General features: G+C 36.3%; 2 protein-coding genes and 1 long non-coding RNA gene across 7 annotated transcripts in view; 1 reads left to right on the plus strand and 2 right to left on the minus strand.

Annotated features, from left to right (window-relative positions):
- The window catches only part of LOC126697289 (uncharacterized), a 70215-nt gene extending 57320 nt beyond the window's left edge, over window positions 1-12895 (plus strand). Inside the window, exon 2 of the long non-coding RNA XR_007646176.1 lies at window positions 12768-12895. This is a non-coding gene — a long non-coding RNA (uncharacterized LOC126697289). The remainder of the gene's footprint in view (window positions 1-12767) is intronic.
- Window positions 1-18851, minus strand: part of LOC126697288 (tetraspanin-6) — a 121686-nt gene that overhangs the window by 66052 nt on the left and 36783 nt on the right. Inside the window, exons 1-4 of one of the 4 annotated variants that reach the window (XM_050394218.1) lie at window positions 2681-3065; window positions 2463-2490; window positions 1720-2036; window positions 603-860 (exon numbers count right to left, since the gene is read on the minus strand). In XM_050394218.1, the coding sequence (XP_050250175.1) occupies window positions 821-860; window positions 1720-2036; window positions 2463-2490; window positions 2681-2814 (519 nt within the window). In that variant the 5' untranslated portion in view covers window positions 2815-3065 and the 3' untranslated portion in view covers window positions 603-820. Of the gene's footprint in view, window positions 1-602; window positions 861-1719; window positions 2037-2462; window positions 2491-2680; window positions 3066-18851 lie in introns of those variants that run through there. The other 3 variants (XM_050394217.1, XM_050394216.1, XM_050394214.1) reach the window with 3 other exon arrangements.
- Window positions 12375-18818, minus strand: LOC126697284 (MLO-like protein 6). 2 transcript variants are annotated; one of them, XM_050394206.1, is made up of 15 exons: window positions 18485-18810; window positions 18043-18100; window positions 17683-17921; window positions 17156-17272; window positions 16819-16879; window positions 15790-15878; window positions 15212-15286; window positions 14950-15044; window positions 14802-14851; window positions 14306-14346; window positions 14037-14210; window positions 13886-13921; window positions 13349-13416; window positions 13142-13202; window positions 12375-12935 (listed from the first exon to the last, which is right to left on the minus strand). In XM_050394206.1, exons 1-15 carry the CDS (start codon window positions 18605-18607, stop codon window positions 12495-12497), a joined length of 1728 nt encoding a protein of 575 aa, XP_050250163.1. In that variant the 5' UTR covers window positions 18608-18810; the 3' UTR covers window positions 12375-12494. The 2 variants fall into 2 exon arrangements, with proteins under 2 accessions (XP_050250163.1, XP_050250165.1); XM_050394208.1 differs by lacking the exon at window positions 15212-15286 and having other exon boundaries at window positions 18485-18818.

Genomic DNA, 18851 nt, shown 5'->3' on the forward strand with positions numbered 1-18851 from the left:
ACCTTTGTGGAGACACTCAGACAAGCGATGTGGGACAAATGCCCACTTAATTTCTTTTTTTGAGAATTCGACGAACTTTCGTCAACACACACACACAGGGAGAGGGGGTCCAGGTTTAATATCACACAACTCACCCCACACAAAAGCCGGTAACTCTTGTGGGAAGTGTGAAGGCTTTAAACCTTTGTGGAGACACTCAGACAAGCGATGTGGGACAAATGCCCACTTAATTTCTTTTTTTGAGAATTCGACGAACTTTCGTCAACACACACACACAGGGAGAGGGGGTCGGATTTTTTTTAAGTTGATGAGGTTAACCGAAAACAAAAGCAAAAAGAATTAAAACGATTATGAATTTTTATTTTTTAAGAAATGATTTTAGTTTAAATTAGATTTTAGGTTTTTTTAAATTTAATTTACTTTTTTAAAAATTTTCTTAGGTGGCTTTTTTTATTAATTTAAATGCTAACATGACATTTAAAAAATGTTACATATATTTTTTTATTATTATTTTATTAGTCACGTCAATAAACAGTGCATTTCATTTGCCACTTCAGCATTTCCCGTAACTAGGTTGACTGCAGGGACCATTTTAAAAACAATTATGAAAAAGAAGGGACTCACCTAAGAGCAAAATCAGTTTAGGGACCAAATTAAGAAACGGCCCAAAATATAGGAACTAAAAGTGCATTTATGCCTAAAAAGAAGACATGGAGATCTCAAATGCAACACTGGAAAATAAACTGCATTGTCTGTCCCATCTGTATTAGAGCACTCAGGAACACAAACTGAATCTGAGAGAACATCATAACTTCTTTAGCTAATAAAGCCCTTCTCTTTTGTCTTGCAACCATCTCCACCTGTAGAAAAGTAGCCAAAAAAAGTATTTCTTAGCATGAGCAAGAGAAAGATAGAGAGAAAGAAAAAGGTTAAAGTTTCAAGTTTCAACTGGGCCTGCATATCCAAAACTAGTATGAAAAAGCCTCTAAAGATACCTTGGACCAAGTTTAAGGCCCACCAGATCATTTAGGGTCCGTTAGGCCTTTGAAACTTGAAAAAATAATTCAAAAATCAAAACTAAGGGAAAGAGAAAAAGTGTCAATGTGCAAGTTAGAGCACCTCCAACATATTAGCCAAATTATTGTACTGTTTGAACAATAAATAACAATATTTAGTTTTTAATTATCCACTTTTTTAAATATACTTTCTAACAGATTCTTTATCACATTCTCTATCTTATTTAAATATTATTTTTTTATTCATTATTTATTCTTTTTTTAACAACTGCACATTTTCTAATATTTTTTTATTCAATACTTGATTATTATAATAGAAAAAAAAAACATTTGAAGAATAAACAGTAACTCATCAGACTTGATGAGCTACTGGGGCTACTGTTCATGAGCCAAAAAAAATTTCAGGTATAAAGAGTCCATTAGAAACTATTTTTATAATGTCATTCTCTATTATAAAGATTTTTATGCATTTAGCTACACCATTAGAGATGCTCTTATTCAAAAACTCTTTGAATAACTTTTTTTTTTTTTTTTTTTTTATGTTATCTAAAGCTTAAAAGTTAGTAATAAAATGTTTTTTTTACCTTACCCCTTTCTTTCTTTTTCACCTAATAACCAAACAAATGTGAAATGCCCATGTAATTAAAAATGTGAGAGAATGGAACAATTGCAAGAGTGTTTCTCTCAATGTCTGAGTTCTCACCAGTGATAATCCCATCTGGGTTTGATATGTTTGACTCGGTTTACGCCATAAGGGTATTCAGTTTCAGCTCGTTTTGTGTTTCGGAAAGCACAGCAGCCAATTGAATAAATCCCAATAAGGAACACAAGCATGACAATGTTAAGAACAGAGAGCTTGTGCCAGTCCCTTCTCACATTCTCAAGCACCCCGGCCTTGCAAGAATCACACTCGTAGCACAACAAGTCGGGCGCATTGTTCCAATGGTAGCAATCCGGGTCTTGGGCTACCGCTGTTGCCATGTTGTAATCGCATGAAGTTGGTGGATTACAGCAATCAGACTGCATAGAAATTTATTATGATTAATTAGCATAAACTTCTTAATTTTGGCCCCACCCTAAAATTGAAATAAACATAGAAGGTTTATACTTTATACATATTTTATTACTTGTACTAAGAAGGTTTAAATCTTTTCCTTTGTTCATTAAAAAAAAAAAAAAAAAAATCTTTATCCATTTCCGATTCAACCTTCCATAAGATTTTAATCAGCATAAACAAATTTTCATAAAATAAAATAAAAAAAGGCATAAACAAATTTTCATTTTTAAAAAAATCATCATCCAAGAGAATTCAAAAACTGAAAGCAATTCCCTAATCAATTTCACTATTTCATTAGCCTATGAAAGACAAAGATTGATCAAACAAAATATGCAGTTTTAAGAAAATCAGCACGAATCGATAGGAAAGATATCGAAGCAAAAACATACCATGAGAGACATCAATTCCTTTTGAAGCCTGCCAAAAAAAAAACTAATTAAATAAATCTGTGTAAAACCTAAAGAATTTGAAGTCTAAATTTCTTTTTTCTTTCCTTCTTCAAATTTTCTCGTCAACCAAACACAAGGAAAAAAAAAATTTCTTTCTTTCTTTCTTGTTACTGTTTTCTCGGGAAACAAACAGAAATTTGAGGAAAAAGAGGATAGACCTCTGAGAAACAGAAGATGTGTCGACGGGAATAGGCGAATTGGCGGCCTGTTTCGGTGGAGCAGCCACTGCATGGCGATGATGCGGCTGCGGGATCGACGCGTTGTCCGCCGTCGGATTGGGCCGGACCTCCATGACTCTACGATCAAGATCGAGATAGTGAGACAATGAGAGAGAGAGAGAGCCTATCAGAAATGAAAAAAAAAAAAAAAAACTATTCAACGGTTGTGATTTAATCGATCAATCAATCAATGAAGTTGGTAGTCTGATGAGTAGCGATGAATTATGAATAGTAGGAAATGAAATCAATTTTGAAATGTTTGTTTGGAAATTGGCAGTTTGGCACTGCCACTTTGGCTTAGCTTTGGTTTTTTTAGTGTTTGTGAATGGTAGTTTAATCTGTTACGAATATTCTTCCTTTTATTTTTTAAATTATATATATATATATATATTATTTTTGATATGTATAGTAAGGTTGTCGTCAAATAATAAAAAAGATATTTGAGGTTCGATTTTTGCTTACACCAAAAACGAATTAGTATCTTAATTGGATGATAAAGAGCAATTATCATGAACAAACATCATAAGTTAAAACTCTCTAAAATAATGTAGCCAGAAAATTTGTTGTGGACGTAAATTGCTAATCCTGCCTGTTTATGAAATAAAAATATGCTTAAAGATTAATACTTTTTTCAATATAAAGATTAATATAATCAAGAATAGTTAGGGGTGGCAAAGTAAGCCCAAACTCATTTGCCCACCCAAACCCACCAACTCTAATTGAACCCAAACCCACCTAATTATTAGTTGGGTTAAATGGGCATCAACCCAATTAGACCTAGTGATTATTAGGTTTTAACTAAAAACTCATTGAACCCCATTTAACCCAAAAATAATATACCCAAATTCAACTCAGCCCTTCTCATTATTAAAAAAAAAAAAAAAAAAACCTTCAGACATTTCAGTGTTTGGGTTTTCATTTTCCTTCATTTTCTCGGCCTCCAAACACTTCTCTCTCTCTCTCTCTCTCTCTCTCTCTCTCTCTCTCTCTCTCTCTCTCTCTCTCTCTCTCTCTCTCTCTCTCTCTCATGGAATCCATTGGAGTACTCATGCTCAAGTTTTTTGTTGAGTTTAAGGAGTTGATGATGGCGGATCCTCCTAATGGCAATGACACTTACATAACGCTAACACTTACCCCTAGATTTGGCTCTTGACAAAACCACAGCACAGTGCACATTTGCTCTTCACAAATTGCAAAACCCATTCAAACCAAAACCCTCTCTTTCTCTCTCTACTCCTACATCCATGTCGTCCTCCGAACCCCAACTACCAAAACCACAACCAGAACAAGAAAAAGAAGAAGAAGATGAATCCTCCAAACCTCAAATCAAGAAAGCCGCCAAGAAAGAAGTCGCGAAGCTTGAGAAGCTAAAGCGTCGCCAGGAAGCCGTCATGGCCTCCAGCATTCAGTCACTTTCGATGGAGGATCTGCTCATCGACAATTACGTTGTCATTCCAATTTTGGACCTCCAGTCAAAGGTCGCTCCCGGTACCAGGGTCTGGACCGAGATCAGCAAGCTGGCTGAGCCGTTGAAGGACCATTACGTGCTGGTGCGGGGTCGTGTGCAGAGGATCCTCACCAAAGGGAAGACCGCATTCATGGTTTTGAGAGAGAGAGGATTTACCGTGTAGTGCTTGAAATGACATTTCTTTATGTTTGTTGCACTGTTTGGTTGCCAAGAAAGTGAGAGAAAATATAAAAAAATATTTTTTTTATTTGGATTTTTAATATAATTGCTAATGTGGATGTGCTTATGTGGAATTTTTTAATCCCAAGAATGGAGACTAAAGAGAGTGGAAAAGGGAATCCAAGAAAGTGTTGAGGTTTTCACTTTAATGGCATTTTGGTAATTTTGATAATTGGGTAATTGGGTGAGTTGGGATTTACCCATAATAATTGGGTTGAGTTGAATTTGGGTTAGAAGCAATTAGTTAAATGATTTTTAATGGGTAAATGGGTTTTATATACCCAACCCAATTATACCCACCTATTTGACACCCCTAGGAACAGTATTGACATATAAACAATTAAAAAAAGAAAAAGGAATAGTAATGGAATGATTGATGACTCAACAGCTTATTAAAAAATTGTACAAAATTTAGAGTTAGCTTCTTTAAAGCTAACTTTCCTGAGGAGGGTTTTAAAGATCATTAAATTAATGATAATGATAAGATAAATGATATTGATTTAAACTATAATATGTTTGGAAGGGAAACTTGTAAAGACGTTTATGCTTTATTTTTTTTTTAATTTAATATGAGAACTACGTTTGTGCTAAATTCTGTCTTGATGTCATTGTTTGATTGTTGGCGTAAATGTACTTTTAGTCCCTATATTTTTACTTTTTTCCATTTTAGTCCCTACATTTTATTTTTACCACTTTTAGTTCCTAAACCAATTAACGTGGGACATTTAAGTCCTTGAAGCACCATTCCATCACCAAACTAACAGAGAAAGCTGATGTGGCTGACGGATCAATAAAATAATGATTTTTTTTATACATGGATCAAGCAATTTGGCATGAAGCTCGTCGGGCTTATGCATGTCCCTTGAAATTCCTCCTGTGACGGCGGTGAGTGGATGAGTCTAGCCGAAGTGGTAAACTGGGAGTTTTGGTCATTTGGTTCCAAGCAACCAATGAGGGTGCCATGTGGGTGAATGGTTGAACTCTATTTTGGAATATATGAAATAGGGGATGAGGTTAATTCGGTTTGAGAGGTAAAAGATGGCAAAGGGCATGTACATGCATGGGTTGTACAATATGTCTTAGCAAAAAAAGCAAAGTAAACGAGTTCATCCCATTAGGATTCCTCGAAATTATAAAGTCCACAAGGGGACAAGTACATTATTAAGTCCACAAGTGAACAAGTTATTGCAAAATCCACAATGTGGACAAATTAAAATTATGAAGTCCACACAAGTGGACGAGTTCATTATTAAGTCCGCAAACAGACAAGTTTATTACAAAGTCCAAAAAAATGGATGAATTGAGATTATAAGTCTATAAGTGGACGAGTTCATTGTTAAGTCCACAAACAGACAAGTTCATTACCAAAAGTCCATAGGTGGACCAATTTATTATCAAAGTCCACAAAGTGGATGAATTAAAGTTACGAAGTCCATAAGTGGACGAGTTCGTTGTTAAGTCCACAAGTGGATGAGTTCATTACCAAAGTCCACAGGTGAACCAGTTTATTATCAAAGTCCACAAAGTGGACAAATTAAAATTACGAAGTCCATTAGTGGACGAGTTCATTGTTAAGTCCAATAGTGAACGAGTTCATTCCATTGGGATACCGTAACATTATTAAGTCCACAGGAGGACGGGTTTATTACAGAGTCCACAAGTGGACGAGCTCAACCCTGAAAGTATTAAGTACATAAATAGATGGGTTCATTATTAAGTCCAAAAGATGACGAATTCACCAAATTAGGATGCCTTAAAATTGTTAAGTGCACAAGTGGAAGGGTTTGTTACAGTCCACCAGTGGACAAGTTCATCCTTGTAAGAAGACAAGGGAACGAGTTTATTATTTGATCCTCAGACCGAACGGATTCACTATTATGCCTAAAAAAGGACGAGTCCACCAAAGTAGACGGATTCACACATGATATCACTGGACATACGCATATCAACTAATGAAGCACATATGCTAAAAGCGACAGGTATAAAATAAGAAATATATAAATAAAGTAGAATTTTTACAAACAAGGCCCAAAAAAATAAAGGAGAAAAATGGAAATTAACCCTGATTTTCAATCATTATAATTAATAGGCTACGTTTTCAAACTATATTTTTTACTAGCATCTCGAGTCTAAGAGACTCGATTTAGGGCCTATAAATCGAGTCTTTGGACTCGATTTTCATGGGTTGTTCACATCTGATGTGGCGTTTCTTCCACGTGGCAGATACATGAAAATCGAGTTTCTAAGACTCGATTTATAAACCAAACAAATTATAAGTCTCAAGTCTCAAGTCTTCCCAGAAATACCCAAAAAAAAATTTAAGAAATCTCAGAGAGCTCACTTCACCTCGCTGGAAAAAAAATATAAGAAATCCCAGAGAGATTCAGGGCTAAAACAACACAACCCAACCACCACCGGACTACCACAACCCAACCACCATCACATTCAATCCCACCCAATCAACCCACAAAATAAAACCCAAAAAACCAGAAAAATGGAACCTAGAAAAATAAAACCCAAAAACCAGAAAATTAAAACCCAGAAACCAGAAAATTAAAACCCTAAAAACGCAGAAAAATGAAACCCAGAAAACCAGAAAAATAAAACCCAGAAATCAAGAAAAATAAAACCCAGAAAACCAATCAATCCCATCGTCGATGGTGACGACGAAGTGGCAACGCATGTGGAGGAGAGGCTGGTGATTTCTGGGTTTCGTTTGTGTAATCTAAAGCCCGATGAGGTGGCGGCAAGGTGGAGGAGAGGCCGGTCTGACCCACGGCGATCTGACCCGCGACCCACGGCGATCTGACCCGACCCACGGCTAGCCACGAGCACCGACGGCCACCCACGCCCCACGACCACACACGGCCCACGCCAAGTTGAAGCCACCCACGTTGGTCTGAAGCCACCCACCCATGGTCCAACGCTAATCTGAAGCCACCCACTCCAATCTGTTTTTGAATTTTTTTTTTTCTCTCTTTCTTCTCTGATGAGAAGGTGTAAACTGTAAAGGGTGTGCCATTATATTTGTTTTGTAAAGGGTTTATAAATCGAGTCTCTAAGACTCGATTTCCATGTGTGTGCCACGTGGAAAAAACACCACATCAAACATGATCAAACCATGGAAACTGAGTCTATGAGACTCGATTTATAGGCCCTAAATCGTGTCTTTTAAACTCGAGATGCTAGTAAAAAATATAGTTTAAAAACGTGGTCTACTAATTATAATGTTTAAAAATCAGGGTTAATTTCCCATTTTGGCCAAAAATAAAAGGGCACTTAACATTGTCTGGGAAATGGAAGAAATACATTACAAAATTGTCAATGAAAATAAAAGACAACTACATTAAGGGGTCCAAGGCGTCCGGAGCTAGAAGGTTCCCGTCGTCTTTAGAAGGGTCTTGGACGTCCTAAGTTGGGGGGTTTTCAGCGACTTGAGCTTCAGTAGACAGGATCACTAGAGTGACGGGCTTCTCCATGGCAGGCTGAACAAGAACGACACCATTATTTTTTGGATCTCGCTCTAGCTGGGTGGAGTCGTCAGTCTTCTTAAAAATGGTGTCGCCAGCTGGAGTCGACGGCATGAGGTCGTCCATGGAGACCATGGATAAATCCAAGTGGGGGTAGACGAACTTAACCTGCTTCAGGCAGTCCTCAAACCCATCCCTATAGTAGACGGCGCAAAAGTCAATGAAAGGCTATGAAGCCTTAAACTCTGTCACGGCGTATGCCCTAGCTGTCTCCACCTGCCCGAGGAGAGCCATCAGTTCCTTTTCCAGGGACACCTTCACCTCTTGCTCCTTCTGTCGTTAACGGGTCTCTTCCTTCAGCTTCTCATTTAACTCTGTCACCTCCTTGTTGAAAGTACGAAGGGCGTCCTTGTATTGATCCTGTTCATTGGTCAACGTCTCGCTGCTCTTCTTGAGACAACTAATCACCCCCTTCTTAGTAACGCACCTATCTTGGAGCACCTTTATGAGCACCAATGCCTGAAAATGGAACCAACCGTCAACTAACAAATAAATAATAAAGAAAAATTGATTAGGTAAAAAATTTACCCTTGAGAGATCAAAAAGACCCAACGCTCCCAGGTCCTCCGTTTCCTGCTCAGCACAAGGATCCACGTCCGTCTCCTTAATGATTGATTCAACCATCTCGACGGCATATCCTTTGTGCATAAGAAGGCGACGGGTTCCCTAGGTGTCGGGGCCCGACGATGTCATCAAGCCTTTACCAGCTCCATGGCTCGACTTGGGAGGCGACGACTTCTTCGACTGCTTCTCCCCAGGGGTGACTGATGGCTTCTTAGAAGGATAGTCGTCCTTCCCCTCAGTCTTTCTTTTAGGCACCCCTTTCCCGATGACCTTGGGGGCTGACGAGGACACCCCTTGTTTCCCCTTCTCCTTCTACTTCTCCTCCTTCTTACGCGCCGCAGCCAACACTCTTACCAAAGCTCTCTGCTTAGTTGCATCTATTTCTGTTAAGGACAAAGGATGGGAAGTTAAAGACAAGGACGATAAAGAGGAAACATAAAAAAAATAAGGAAAGGAAAACTTACGACGACAGGAGTATTCGTTGTTCAACCTACATGCTATAGGCGTTGGCTCTGGACCACTACAGTAAGCGTGCAAAGTGTCGAGGGTAATTAAGTCTCGGCACTTCCGCTTGTCCAAAGGGATCTCTATGACTTGACGGATGAAAGCTTCTTGCTTGTCTATAATATGTGGACAAACACTAGCTGAAAATGAGAAAAATAGATGACATTAAAAATTTGAAACAAATATATAAAGAAAGGGAAGATGTAGACGGTACTAAACCTAAATCCTTGCCGATGCCCCAAGTGTTGTCAAAGCCATGAGGCATCGTCACCCACTCTTCTTGACAGCACACCTAGCCCGTCCCTTGGTCAAAAAAAATATATGCCCTTCCAATTCCTATTGGAGTCAGGCATGTTTGACACCAGCTTAAGCTCTTTCTTCCTAACCGCGAAGTGATATATCCCCTAGGACGAGACAATGTGTTGAGGTCTATAGCACCAAAAGAACTTGTCAAGAGTTATCTGACGGTTTCCGCCACTAAGATGACCCCACAGGATCTCAGCTCCAATGAATATCCTCCAGGTGTTTGGAGCAATTTAGCTGATGGAAAATCCTAAAAAATTGGCCAACTGAAGATGTAGGGCCATCAACGGCAACCTCAACCCTGCTGCGAACATGGCATCGTACATGCCGACGTCTGTGGTCTTCCCGAAGTAGCACTTCTCAAACTTCCCAGAGAGTCGGATTGGGATATGGTCAAGAATTTGGAAACGGTCCCTTAAATTCTTAAAGACTTTGGCTGACATCATTGGCTTAAAATCATTAATTGTCCACATTTTGGGGAGGATAAATGGACAAGTATGGCCATCCCCGAGACTTCCTGAACTTCCTCCTTCAGAGGTTCTCCCGTCAACTTCACCCTCATCCCCGTCATCCTCTCCTTCCTCTCCTCCTTCATCACCTTTGTCCTCACCCTCTACCTCTTCTTCCTCTCCGTCATAATTTTCCACTTCCTCATCAAGAGAACGGGTGGACGATTCCCTCTCTAACGACCAGGAAAATCCCTCCTCAGGCTCATGACCTGACTGGAAGACTTCGTCGTAGCCCACTCCCTCACGGACTAACGACTACTCACTCGTCGCTTCTTTAGACATCTATTCACCTACAAGCGACAGAGGTATTCTAAGAACCTAAGTTAACAGCCTCTCTAAAAGAATCAACTACCAACTAGGAAAAACGAAGATAAAAGACAGAATGAAATAAAAGTACTTACTTAGTAGACGGTTCCTTAAAAAGTGACGACCTCAATAAGGTGATGGCAGCGAAGGCAACGAGATCAGCATGTTGGTGGAAGCAAGGAAGACAAAGTAACGAGCTCTCTCTCTTAAGATCAACAAGGATGAAATAAGAGAAATGAGAGGAGGAGGTGAGATATATATAGAGCAAAAAACGCACGAAAGACGAAGTGATGCCTTTGTTCAAAAATAAGGCCAACTATCTTGTGCCACATGTCCAAGCATTTAATAAAGGCTGCTAAGGATCATCCATAAATACCCCTTCCCTTTTTCCTGGAAAAAAAAATATATACAATAAAAAATAAATAAAAAAATAAAAACTACAAATCAAACTCCATAACCTGTCAACTAAAACCGATGGGGCCATGGAGCAGGGGGCAGCTGATGAGGGTAGTTTTGAAAAAGATACTAGTCTTGTTCACATAAGGTGAAACCGTCAGGTTTAGAGAACCCGTCAGCTTTACTGCAAAAGATGATGACTCTACCCTAAGCCAACAGCTTTCAGTTGGACGACCAGACTGATAAAAAGCTGACGGAGGGAAGCTGACAAGGGTGAAGGAGCTTTTAACGGATCCAGCATGGCTTTTTGCTTAGACTCCATGAACAAGTATATAAGGAAACATATTGTGCCCCACGATTAACCCTAATTGAGGGGATTCCTACAAGGAAAGGATCTCGCAAGATACGTGCATTAATGAAGATCTTCCCTACAAGGAAAAACCCTCTATGCCAAGGAACGAATGTCAACCCTACCTACTATAAAAACTCCAGAACCCTCACAAACGAAGGTACGCATAATTTCTCCAAGCTTTGGCACTCTAGAGTTGTGAAAATTCTCTAACTTGACATTCGGAGGGTATTTGGCCGGTACCACACTGGTACTCTCTTAAGATCTTCTTTTTCTGTGTTGCGCAGGTGTTGTCTCGAGCACATGAGGACTGTGTGACTTACTGACGATTTTTGGCATCATCACTAATCCAAATTCATATGATTATATTTTGTTGGATGCCCAGTTGCCAACAAGATATGATGCTTTATTTGCTGGTTACCTTTTAAAGATTGCTGGACTAGTCAGAATAAACTATTGAAATGGGGTTACTAAGGTGACTATTTGTGTGCTTTTTTTGTAGGGATTGTATAAAATACAAGGATCACTTGTTCTTTGAATGCCCATTGAACAAGAGAATTATGGCTCTAGGTTGAAAGCTTACGCCTAACTCGGTTAATTAAGAAGGCAGACCAGGCCTGAACTCCTTCAATGGAGTGTTAAGGACTTGAAAGGAAAGGGAATCTAAAATCTGTAATCTGCAAAAGTTGCTTAGGCTGCTGCAATATATGATATTTGGCTCTAAAGAAATGCAACTATGTAAGAATATTCAATGGAATCATCAAGACTGAGGAAATCATTATTTATGCTATTAAATGGGATGTGAAGGCTAGGATTGGTTAATTCAGGAACTTTAAATACTCCTTTACAGATCAAGATTCTTTGTAACTTGTGGGGCATTCCTTGTTCAGTGTTCAAAGCGTAGGTGGAACAGGTTTAGTTAGATGCTGGTCTTGGTTTTAGCCTTTCTGTTGGCTTGTATTTTTGCTAGTATGTAGCTGTGCTCCTGCAGTTTTTGCAGCTATTCCTATTTACTGCTTGTAGTATAGATTGTTAAGGTTAATGAAGTTTCTGCTCATTCATCAAAAAAAGAAAATTATTGCAGGCCAAAACACACTGATATGTATTATTGGGCAGGCAAAAAAAGAACTTGTGTAGAACTGCCCTGCTAGTTACATGGATCTTGGCAATGGCAGATTATTCAAAGAGGCGTGATATGGAGGCTACAATACTTATTTCATTGCTGTTCATGTACAACTAATAAAGGATCACCATCAAACTAATATGTACTCACACATTTGCACACTCACACTAAAAATTTTCTGTTTTATCTTGAGAAAAGAATATATATATATATATATATATATAATTTATGGCAAATAAACAAAAAAAATTCTTCTCTCTCTCTTTTTTTTTTTTTTTTTTTTTTTTTTTTTTTTTCGTTTGTAAAAGGAAAAGTATTATTCACGATGCCTCAAGCCCTCGAAAAAAAAAAAACTGCCAATCCTAATTACAAATGCTCGAATCATCCTTGCCACTACTGGTGCACAAGTGCCAACAATCTGTCACGTACAAAAAATGCACAAGTATGTAACAGTCTCCCATGATCCAATCTCCATTGGCTTATTCATTTGCTAAAGGAGAAATCCGATGAACCAATGTTGATTTCATGTTGATTACGAATGGGTCCTGCAGCTGGAGGCAATTGCATTGAGCTAGGATCTTGAATTGCTGGCCTCTCTTGCAGCTCGGAATGCCTACTAAAGTGATCCTCATTGGGTCCACTTTTGTTACTTGGGGATGGCACATCTTCTATGTCCGAATAATCATTTTCGACATTAAACCTTGTTGGAGATGCATGCGTGCTATCTAGGCTGCTATGGTGATAGTTGTGCAAGAGGTGTACCGGGGACATGCCATGTGTTGGAGTTGCTGGCCTACTTGTAAAGGGTGTAGTACTCTCAGAATGATTGATATGCTTAGTGTTCTTTTTGGCTGTGCGGTGCCAATTTTTCAATGCTGTTGCCACTTTATCATTAAAAATGGTGGGTTTCATGGTAGATCCCATCTGTAAAATCAGTCCAAAAAAAAAAAACAATTAGTTATAAATTGATGGTAATTATCACCAATTCACAAAAATGGTTCTCTTTTACTATGGTATTATAGTTTAAACTAAATTTATTCTTAGTTCTGTACCTTTTTCTAGCTACAAGACCTATAGGTGTAATAGTACTATATCAAGAAGTTAGAAAAAGATACGCTATCATTTCTCACCTGAGTCACCAAAGCATAGAGAGGCAAAGTCACATAACTGCATAGAAATTGTATGACGACCCTGAAGAAAATGCCAGTGTTGTTAAGATTAGCAATTCTTAAATTTAATGATAATCAATAATCACTAGTCCTTAATCATCTATGTAAATCTGAACAAAGACACCAACATACAGAATTCTATATATGGGTATTTGTGATGAAACTCACCCCATTGAGATTCTAATGACAAGATCTGCAGTGCGCCTATGGAAGCAATTCCTTAAGCCAAACTCATACTGAAAGAGATGAAAACATATAATAGGAAAGTTAGAGAATGCTCTCAGCATATGGTTCTCTTGTAGCAAAATTCTATATCCTAAAAATGGTTTAAAAGAACAGAATCATGTTGCTCCACGTTAGACAAGAAACAAAGTGACATATTAATTAAGAATTAAACATGTTAAACACAGCAGGTATGATCAAGTTGCCTTGTTAATTTTTATTTGTATAGTTCGCTCGTGACTCAAAGAGCATAATTTCAGATAGAATAGAATAAGGATCCCTAAGGCTATGATTGTTGTTATTGTTACAGTTAGCCAGCAATTCATCAAAAAAAAAAAAAAAGTTTATTAATATTGTCATCATATAAGCACCAGACATATGATTTTGAGCAATGAAAATGTCACAAAAGACTTCTATAGTAGTGCAGACATCATTAAGTACTTCGTAAATGATAAAATAGTTGAGCAGAAATGAAATTCTTACCGTACTCCAAGCAAAGAAGGCCAATTGAAATGCATTCTGCCATTAAAAGTCATCACATAGAGAGGCCAAAAGCAAAAGAGGTTAATGTTAGAATCCTCATATATAGATTAACATACTAGTAATTTTCTTGATGTAAGTAAGTGAGAGATACCTGAAAAAGAACCAAGTGAATGAGAAAGAGAATGAACTTGGGGCGACCAAACCAGAAGAGGTCATCACCTGGCTGCACCACAGGTGCACCCCTAACCACAGCACCTCTATCTTGAATGCTTAGCCCCATTTTTGTAATTATCACTAGTAGCTTTGTCCCCACCAAGAGTATTACCTATAAAATTCACACACAAAAAAACACATTATCTTCCATTTATTATGCAAAAACCCAAAATTAGAATAAGTTCAAGTTTTTTTCTGGTTGCTTACAATTAATGGGAGAAATGGTAGCCATAAATAAGAATTCAATCCTGTCAAAAAATAGAAAGAAACATTTATTAGTCAGTAATCACTAAGACAATCCATACCAAATTTGGTCTCAGAAATGAGAATTGACACAAAATAATGGGCCCTTGCTGTATTCTAGAAAAAAACAAATCATACACTGTGCTTCAAGTTCAAATTTGACTAGGCCCATTTTTTTTTTTTTTTTGGACTAGGCCCATATTCTAAATTAAGAATTCTGCCCAAATTTTTCAATAGTTTTTATTTTTTTTCCAAAGAATACTAAGTATTTTAACACACACACAAGGGGAGAAAAGAGAAGGTTTTAAAGAAACTAACAGTGATGTATATCCAAAAGAGTCTAACTCTTGAATACATAAGACAAATTTTAAACCTCTATAACTCACACTCATTTTCTAATGTGAGAATTCTACCCAAATTTGTCAGTAGTTTAATGTCCAGAAAGTAGTGTTTAGCTTACCATATGTGTTGGACAGTAGGAATAACACAGCAAAAAACCATACGATTGGACTGCACATGAGAATTAAGGTTAGGAATTAGGATTATTCTAAGATAATTGAAAATCAATCAAAGAAAGAATTCAAATTCTAAAATGTTGGAGCACCAACCTGATCCCCACCACAACTACGAAATCCTCTTCAAGTGATCTGCTAATATATTTTTGGAAATCGAATTTTGTTTCACTTTCAGGTGCCAAATGTGCCTGAAAATCATATTATGTAACATTGGAGCTCCAGTTATAAACATGAATTTATATATATTCCTTTCTTAAGAAATGGCGTATACATCCGAAACAATATAAAATTTTTCTTTTCTTAGCAAAGTGTATAAAAGCTTGAATATTTTGTTACTCCATATAAAAAAACTTACTATGATAAATCCATGTCTCAGTGTAAGGTAATCAACCTTGGTAACTGAGGTAAAGAATTGTCGGAAGAAACACACCTAATGAAAGGAGGAGAAAGAGCAACTTTAAAATTTGTACCACAGTTAAGTCTTTTATGCCTTTAATTTTCCAAACAAAAAGCAAAAAAAAAAAAAAAAAAAAAAAAACAAAACAAAACAAAAGAAAACAAAAAAAAAAAAACAAAAAACAAAAAACAAAAAACAAAATTTCAATATATAGAAAAGCAATTGGAAAGTCCTAATCGTACTTAAAACCATGCACTTTCTGAAATTATTGTTTTATTAATTGCATTCTCATCAGGCTTTTGATTTCTTTCCCCAAAATATTTTTCAAAAAACTCCCTAAAAATATATATATATATATATATTTTTCAAAAAATATCTGACCGCCTCCCAGGTTCCATACAAATATATCATGCACATGCAGAGTAATTAGTTTAAATAATAAATCAATAAAAATATTTTTAATTCCTTAATAAATTCACATAAATCGGGTAAAAATCTTATAATTAATTTCAATTGGAAACTTAATTCCTACTTACAATCCAAAGTAAAATTGGTGACTTGCTCCAAAAGTTCAAATGTCTTCGCCCAAATGTTGTATCCCTTGCAAACCTAAACCTCTCTGGATCTGCATCACATAAATCATTGTATATATGTCACACCCATCAAGTGCATACAAATTTTTTTTTTTTTTTTAACATTACTATTTACTATCAAAATAAAAAATTTAAAAAAAAATGGCATCAGCAAACCTCAACTTGACATTGCACGTGGAATATAATAAATGCACTAATTAACAGATCGAAGCTTAACTAGCCACCCAATCAGCAAAAATTGGTAAAATAAATAAAACATTAATGTTGCTATCATAGATAAAAACAGCATGAGTTATGTTAGACATATTAATTTTCATAATTTTTTTCTTGATGGTTAAAGTGATAAATTGTAATGAGAGTAACATCTCTTTTATATGAATCTATTAGTTATACCATTTTTATTATTATTAGTATCAATCATAAGTTTATAACAAATCACCTTATCAATTAAAAAAAATATATGAAAATTATTGTGCAACTATTATCTTTTTGACAAGTAAATATAAAATAATCCGATGTTTTATTTTATATTAAAAAACAAGGATGCGATGACTTCGTGAGCCACTTTTGTCAATTATTTTTTGGTGTTTGACGAATTTAGAGAGAGAGAGAGAGAGATAGCGAACACTGACCAAGTCCATAAACAGACAAATTAGCTTCTTCTTTTTTCTTTTTTTTTTTTGTTGATAAGAACAAATTAGCTAATTTAACTTACTTGAAATGGGTACAATTTTTAAACGACAACGTGCCTGCATTTTTGACTTCAACGTTAGGTAAACTCGGTCACGGATATCTTTTATTTGTCCACGAACTAATTGTTTGTTTTTAGTTTTTATAAGCTAAGGCTTCGCAGTGGTGTATAGTAGCCTTGAAACTACTACGTGTATTCCCACATAAAATAATGAGAAACAAAACTTGATTGGTTAGCTATATTGACCCGTCTGAAAGTAGTGCTTGAGAGTTGAGACTAACCGTTATAGTATTGGTATTCAAGTGTCTTTGATTCGTCCTCCCAAACCTTCCATTTTATCATCTGCAATCCATTCCAAACAAGAATTTAATTAGTAATCATTCAAATTTCAAAGTCAGATGAGGTATATATTTTGTACACATGTTGTGGGGTTCACTAATAATTATCTTATGCTGACATATACAGAATATATATATATATATATATATATATATATAAAACACATTTATGAGAGAGATTATTATGTACAAGTGGGCTGACATACTGTCAGATATAGTGCATAAGATAATTGAGAGAGAGAGAGAGAGGTGTTGCAATTGTGTATGGTAAATTAAGTACCTTAGTTCTACCCAAAGCCAAGGTGGTGATGCAGTAAAGCACATGGACAACAGCTAACACAAAAATGAATACATGGAGCTCGTGAATCCCATATGCAGATACCAAGGCCACTTTACCCTGCCAAAATGTCAATTGTCAAACATAAAAACTTTACAGAAAATAGAAATACCACCAATTTTATTATACAAATTTTACAGATTGATGTGTTATAAATTACAAATTATAGTTCAAACATAATTTATTTATTTATTATGTTGTTAAACAGGCACAAATTACATTGATTACCATTTGCCATTTTAGTTTTCAAAGCTGAAATCAAGCTTCTACAGCCAATTCATAATTTATTTGTTCCATTCCAAGTTTCCAACGACCTCTACCCCCAATAATAAAAGACTATTCATTGGTGGTACCATAATATTACATTCATTTACATTAAGTAGCTATAGTAGCCATACCAGAACACCAATATATTTGGAAACATAAAATAAAAAGAGAGACAAAAGAAATCATTCATGAGCTAGCTTTACCTTTGTTGTGCATTTGTCAATTACTTTTGCAGCCAACATTCTTCGCGAACCGAAGTCAGAATCCAAAATTTGGAGTAATTTCCGTCCTTCATTCTGGGATTCTGTGTATGCGCTACTACTCTTGTCACCCTTTTTACAAGGGTGCCAAGTGGCTCCAACACTCTTGGGTATGCATATATTAGTAATGGGTGTTTGAAGCATTATTAGGAGCAAGGATATGAATCCCATTATCATAAGCTCTGGAGGAAAAAATAGGGTTAGGCTTTGGATAAACTTACCTTTTTTTTAAAGACATGTTTGAGATTAGATAAACTGAGTATTAATTGTAATAATATATAAATGATTATGGTTTGTCAGTACCTCCTTTGATCTTTTCAAGGGCTTCATAGAGAGCTCTTTTGTGTTTGTTTTTTAGCCACTACAAGGAAATGAAAGAATCTCAGTCATCATCAAGAAGAAAATTCAAACAATATAGGAACAACAAAAATAGTAGGTTGGACATCACAAACAACTTCTTTGTTTCTCTAAGTATTAGAGAGCAAAATTCAAGAAGATTTGACACAAGAAATGATTGTTATGTATACAGGTCTGACCCCAAACTTTAATTTTGAAGTTCATTGAATGAATAACGTGAAGTATAAATAGATAGATCTCTATTTAAGCCAACCGATCAACTGGCAAACTTAGAGATTAATGTCTAGAAATCATGAATAGCTATATATCTACCCCCTTAAAAACTATACTATATAAGATAACTATTAAAACTTTTTGGTGGGACACTAAGATAAATAGGTAACCTTACCTTTCCAATGATATGAATAATATGTTCAACGAAGATAGAAATAAGAACCAACACGAAGCACACCACCGCAACAGCCCATGTTGGCGTTTCCTCTAGTGTACGTTCATACTCTCCTACGGCCATCACAGTGTCCTTGCCCTCGATCGAAGCAAAACTCTTAAGAAAGTTTAGAATTATAAAAATAAAAATGGAAGAGATTGCTGCAGGGATGAAGATATGGATAACTCTTTACAAGTTGTCCACCACAAAGATTTAATGATTGCAGCTATCACGCATGTTATATTAAAGCTGGATGTATATGAATGTAGAGAGAGTGTTTGTTGTTTTATAGTGAAGAAAGTCTAAGGTGACAGAAGAGACCGAGAAA

This window comes from Quercus robur, chromosome 8 (assembly GCF_932294415.1).
Source record: "Quercus robur chromosome 8, dhQueRobu3.1, whole genome shotgun sequence".
Lineage (NCBI taxonomy): Eukaryota > Viridiplantae > Streptophyta > Magnoliopsida > Fagales > Fagaceae > Quercus > Quercus robur.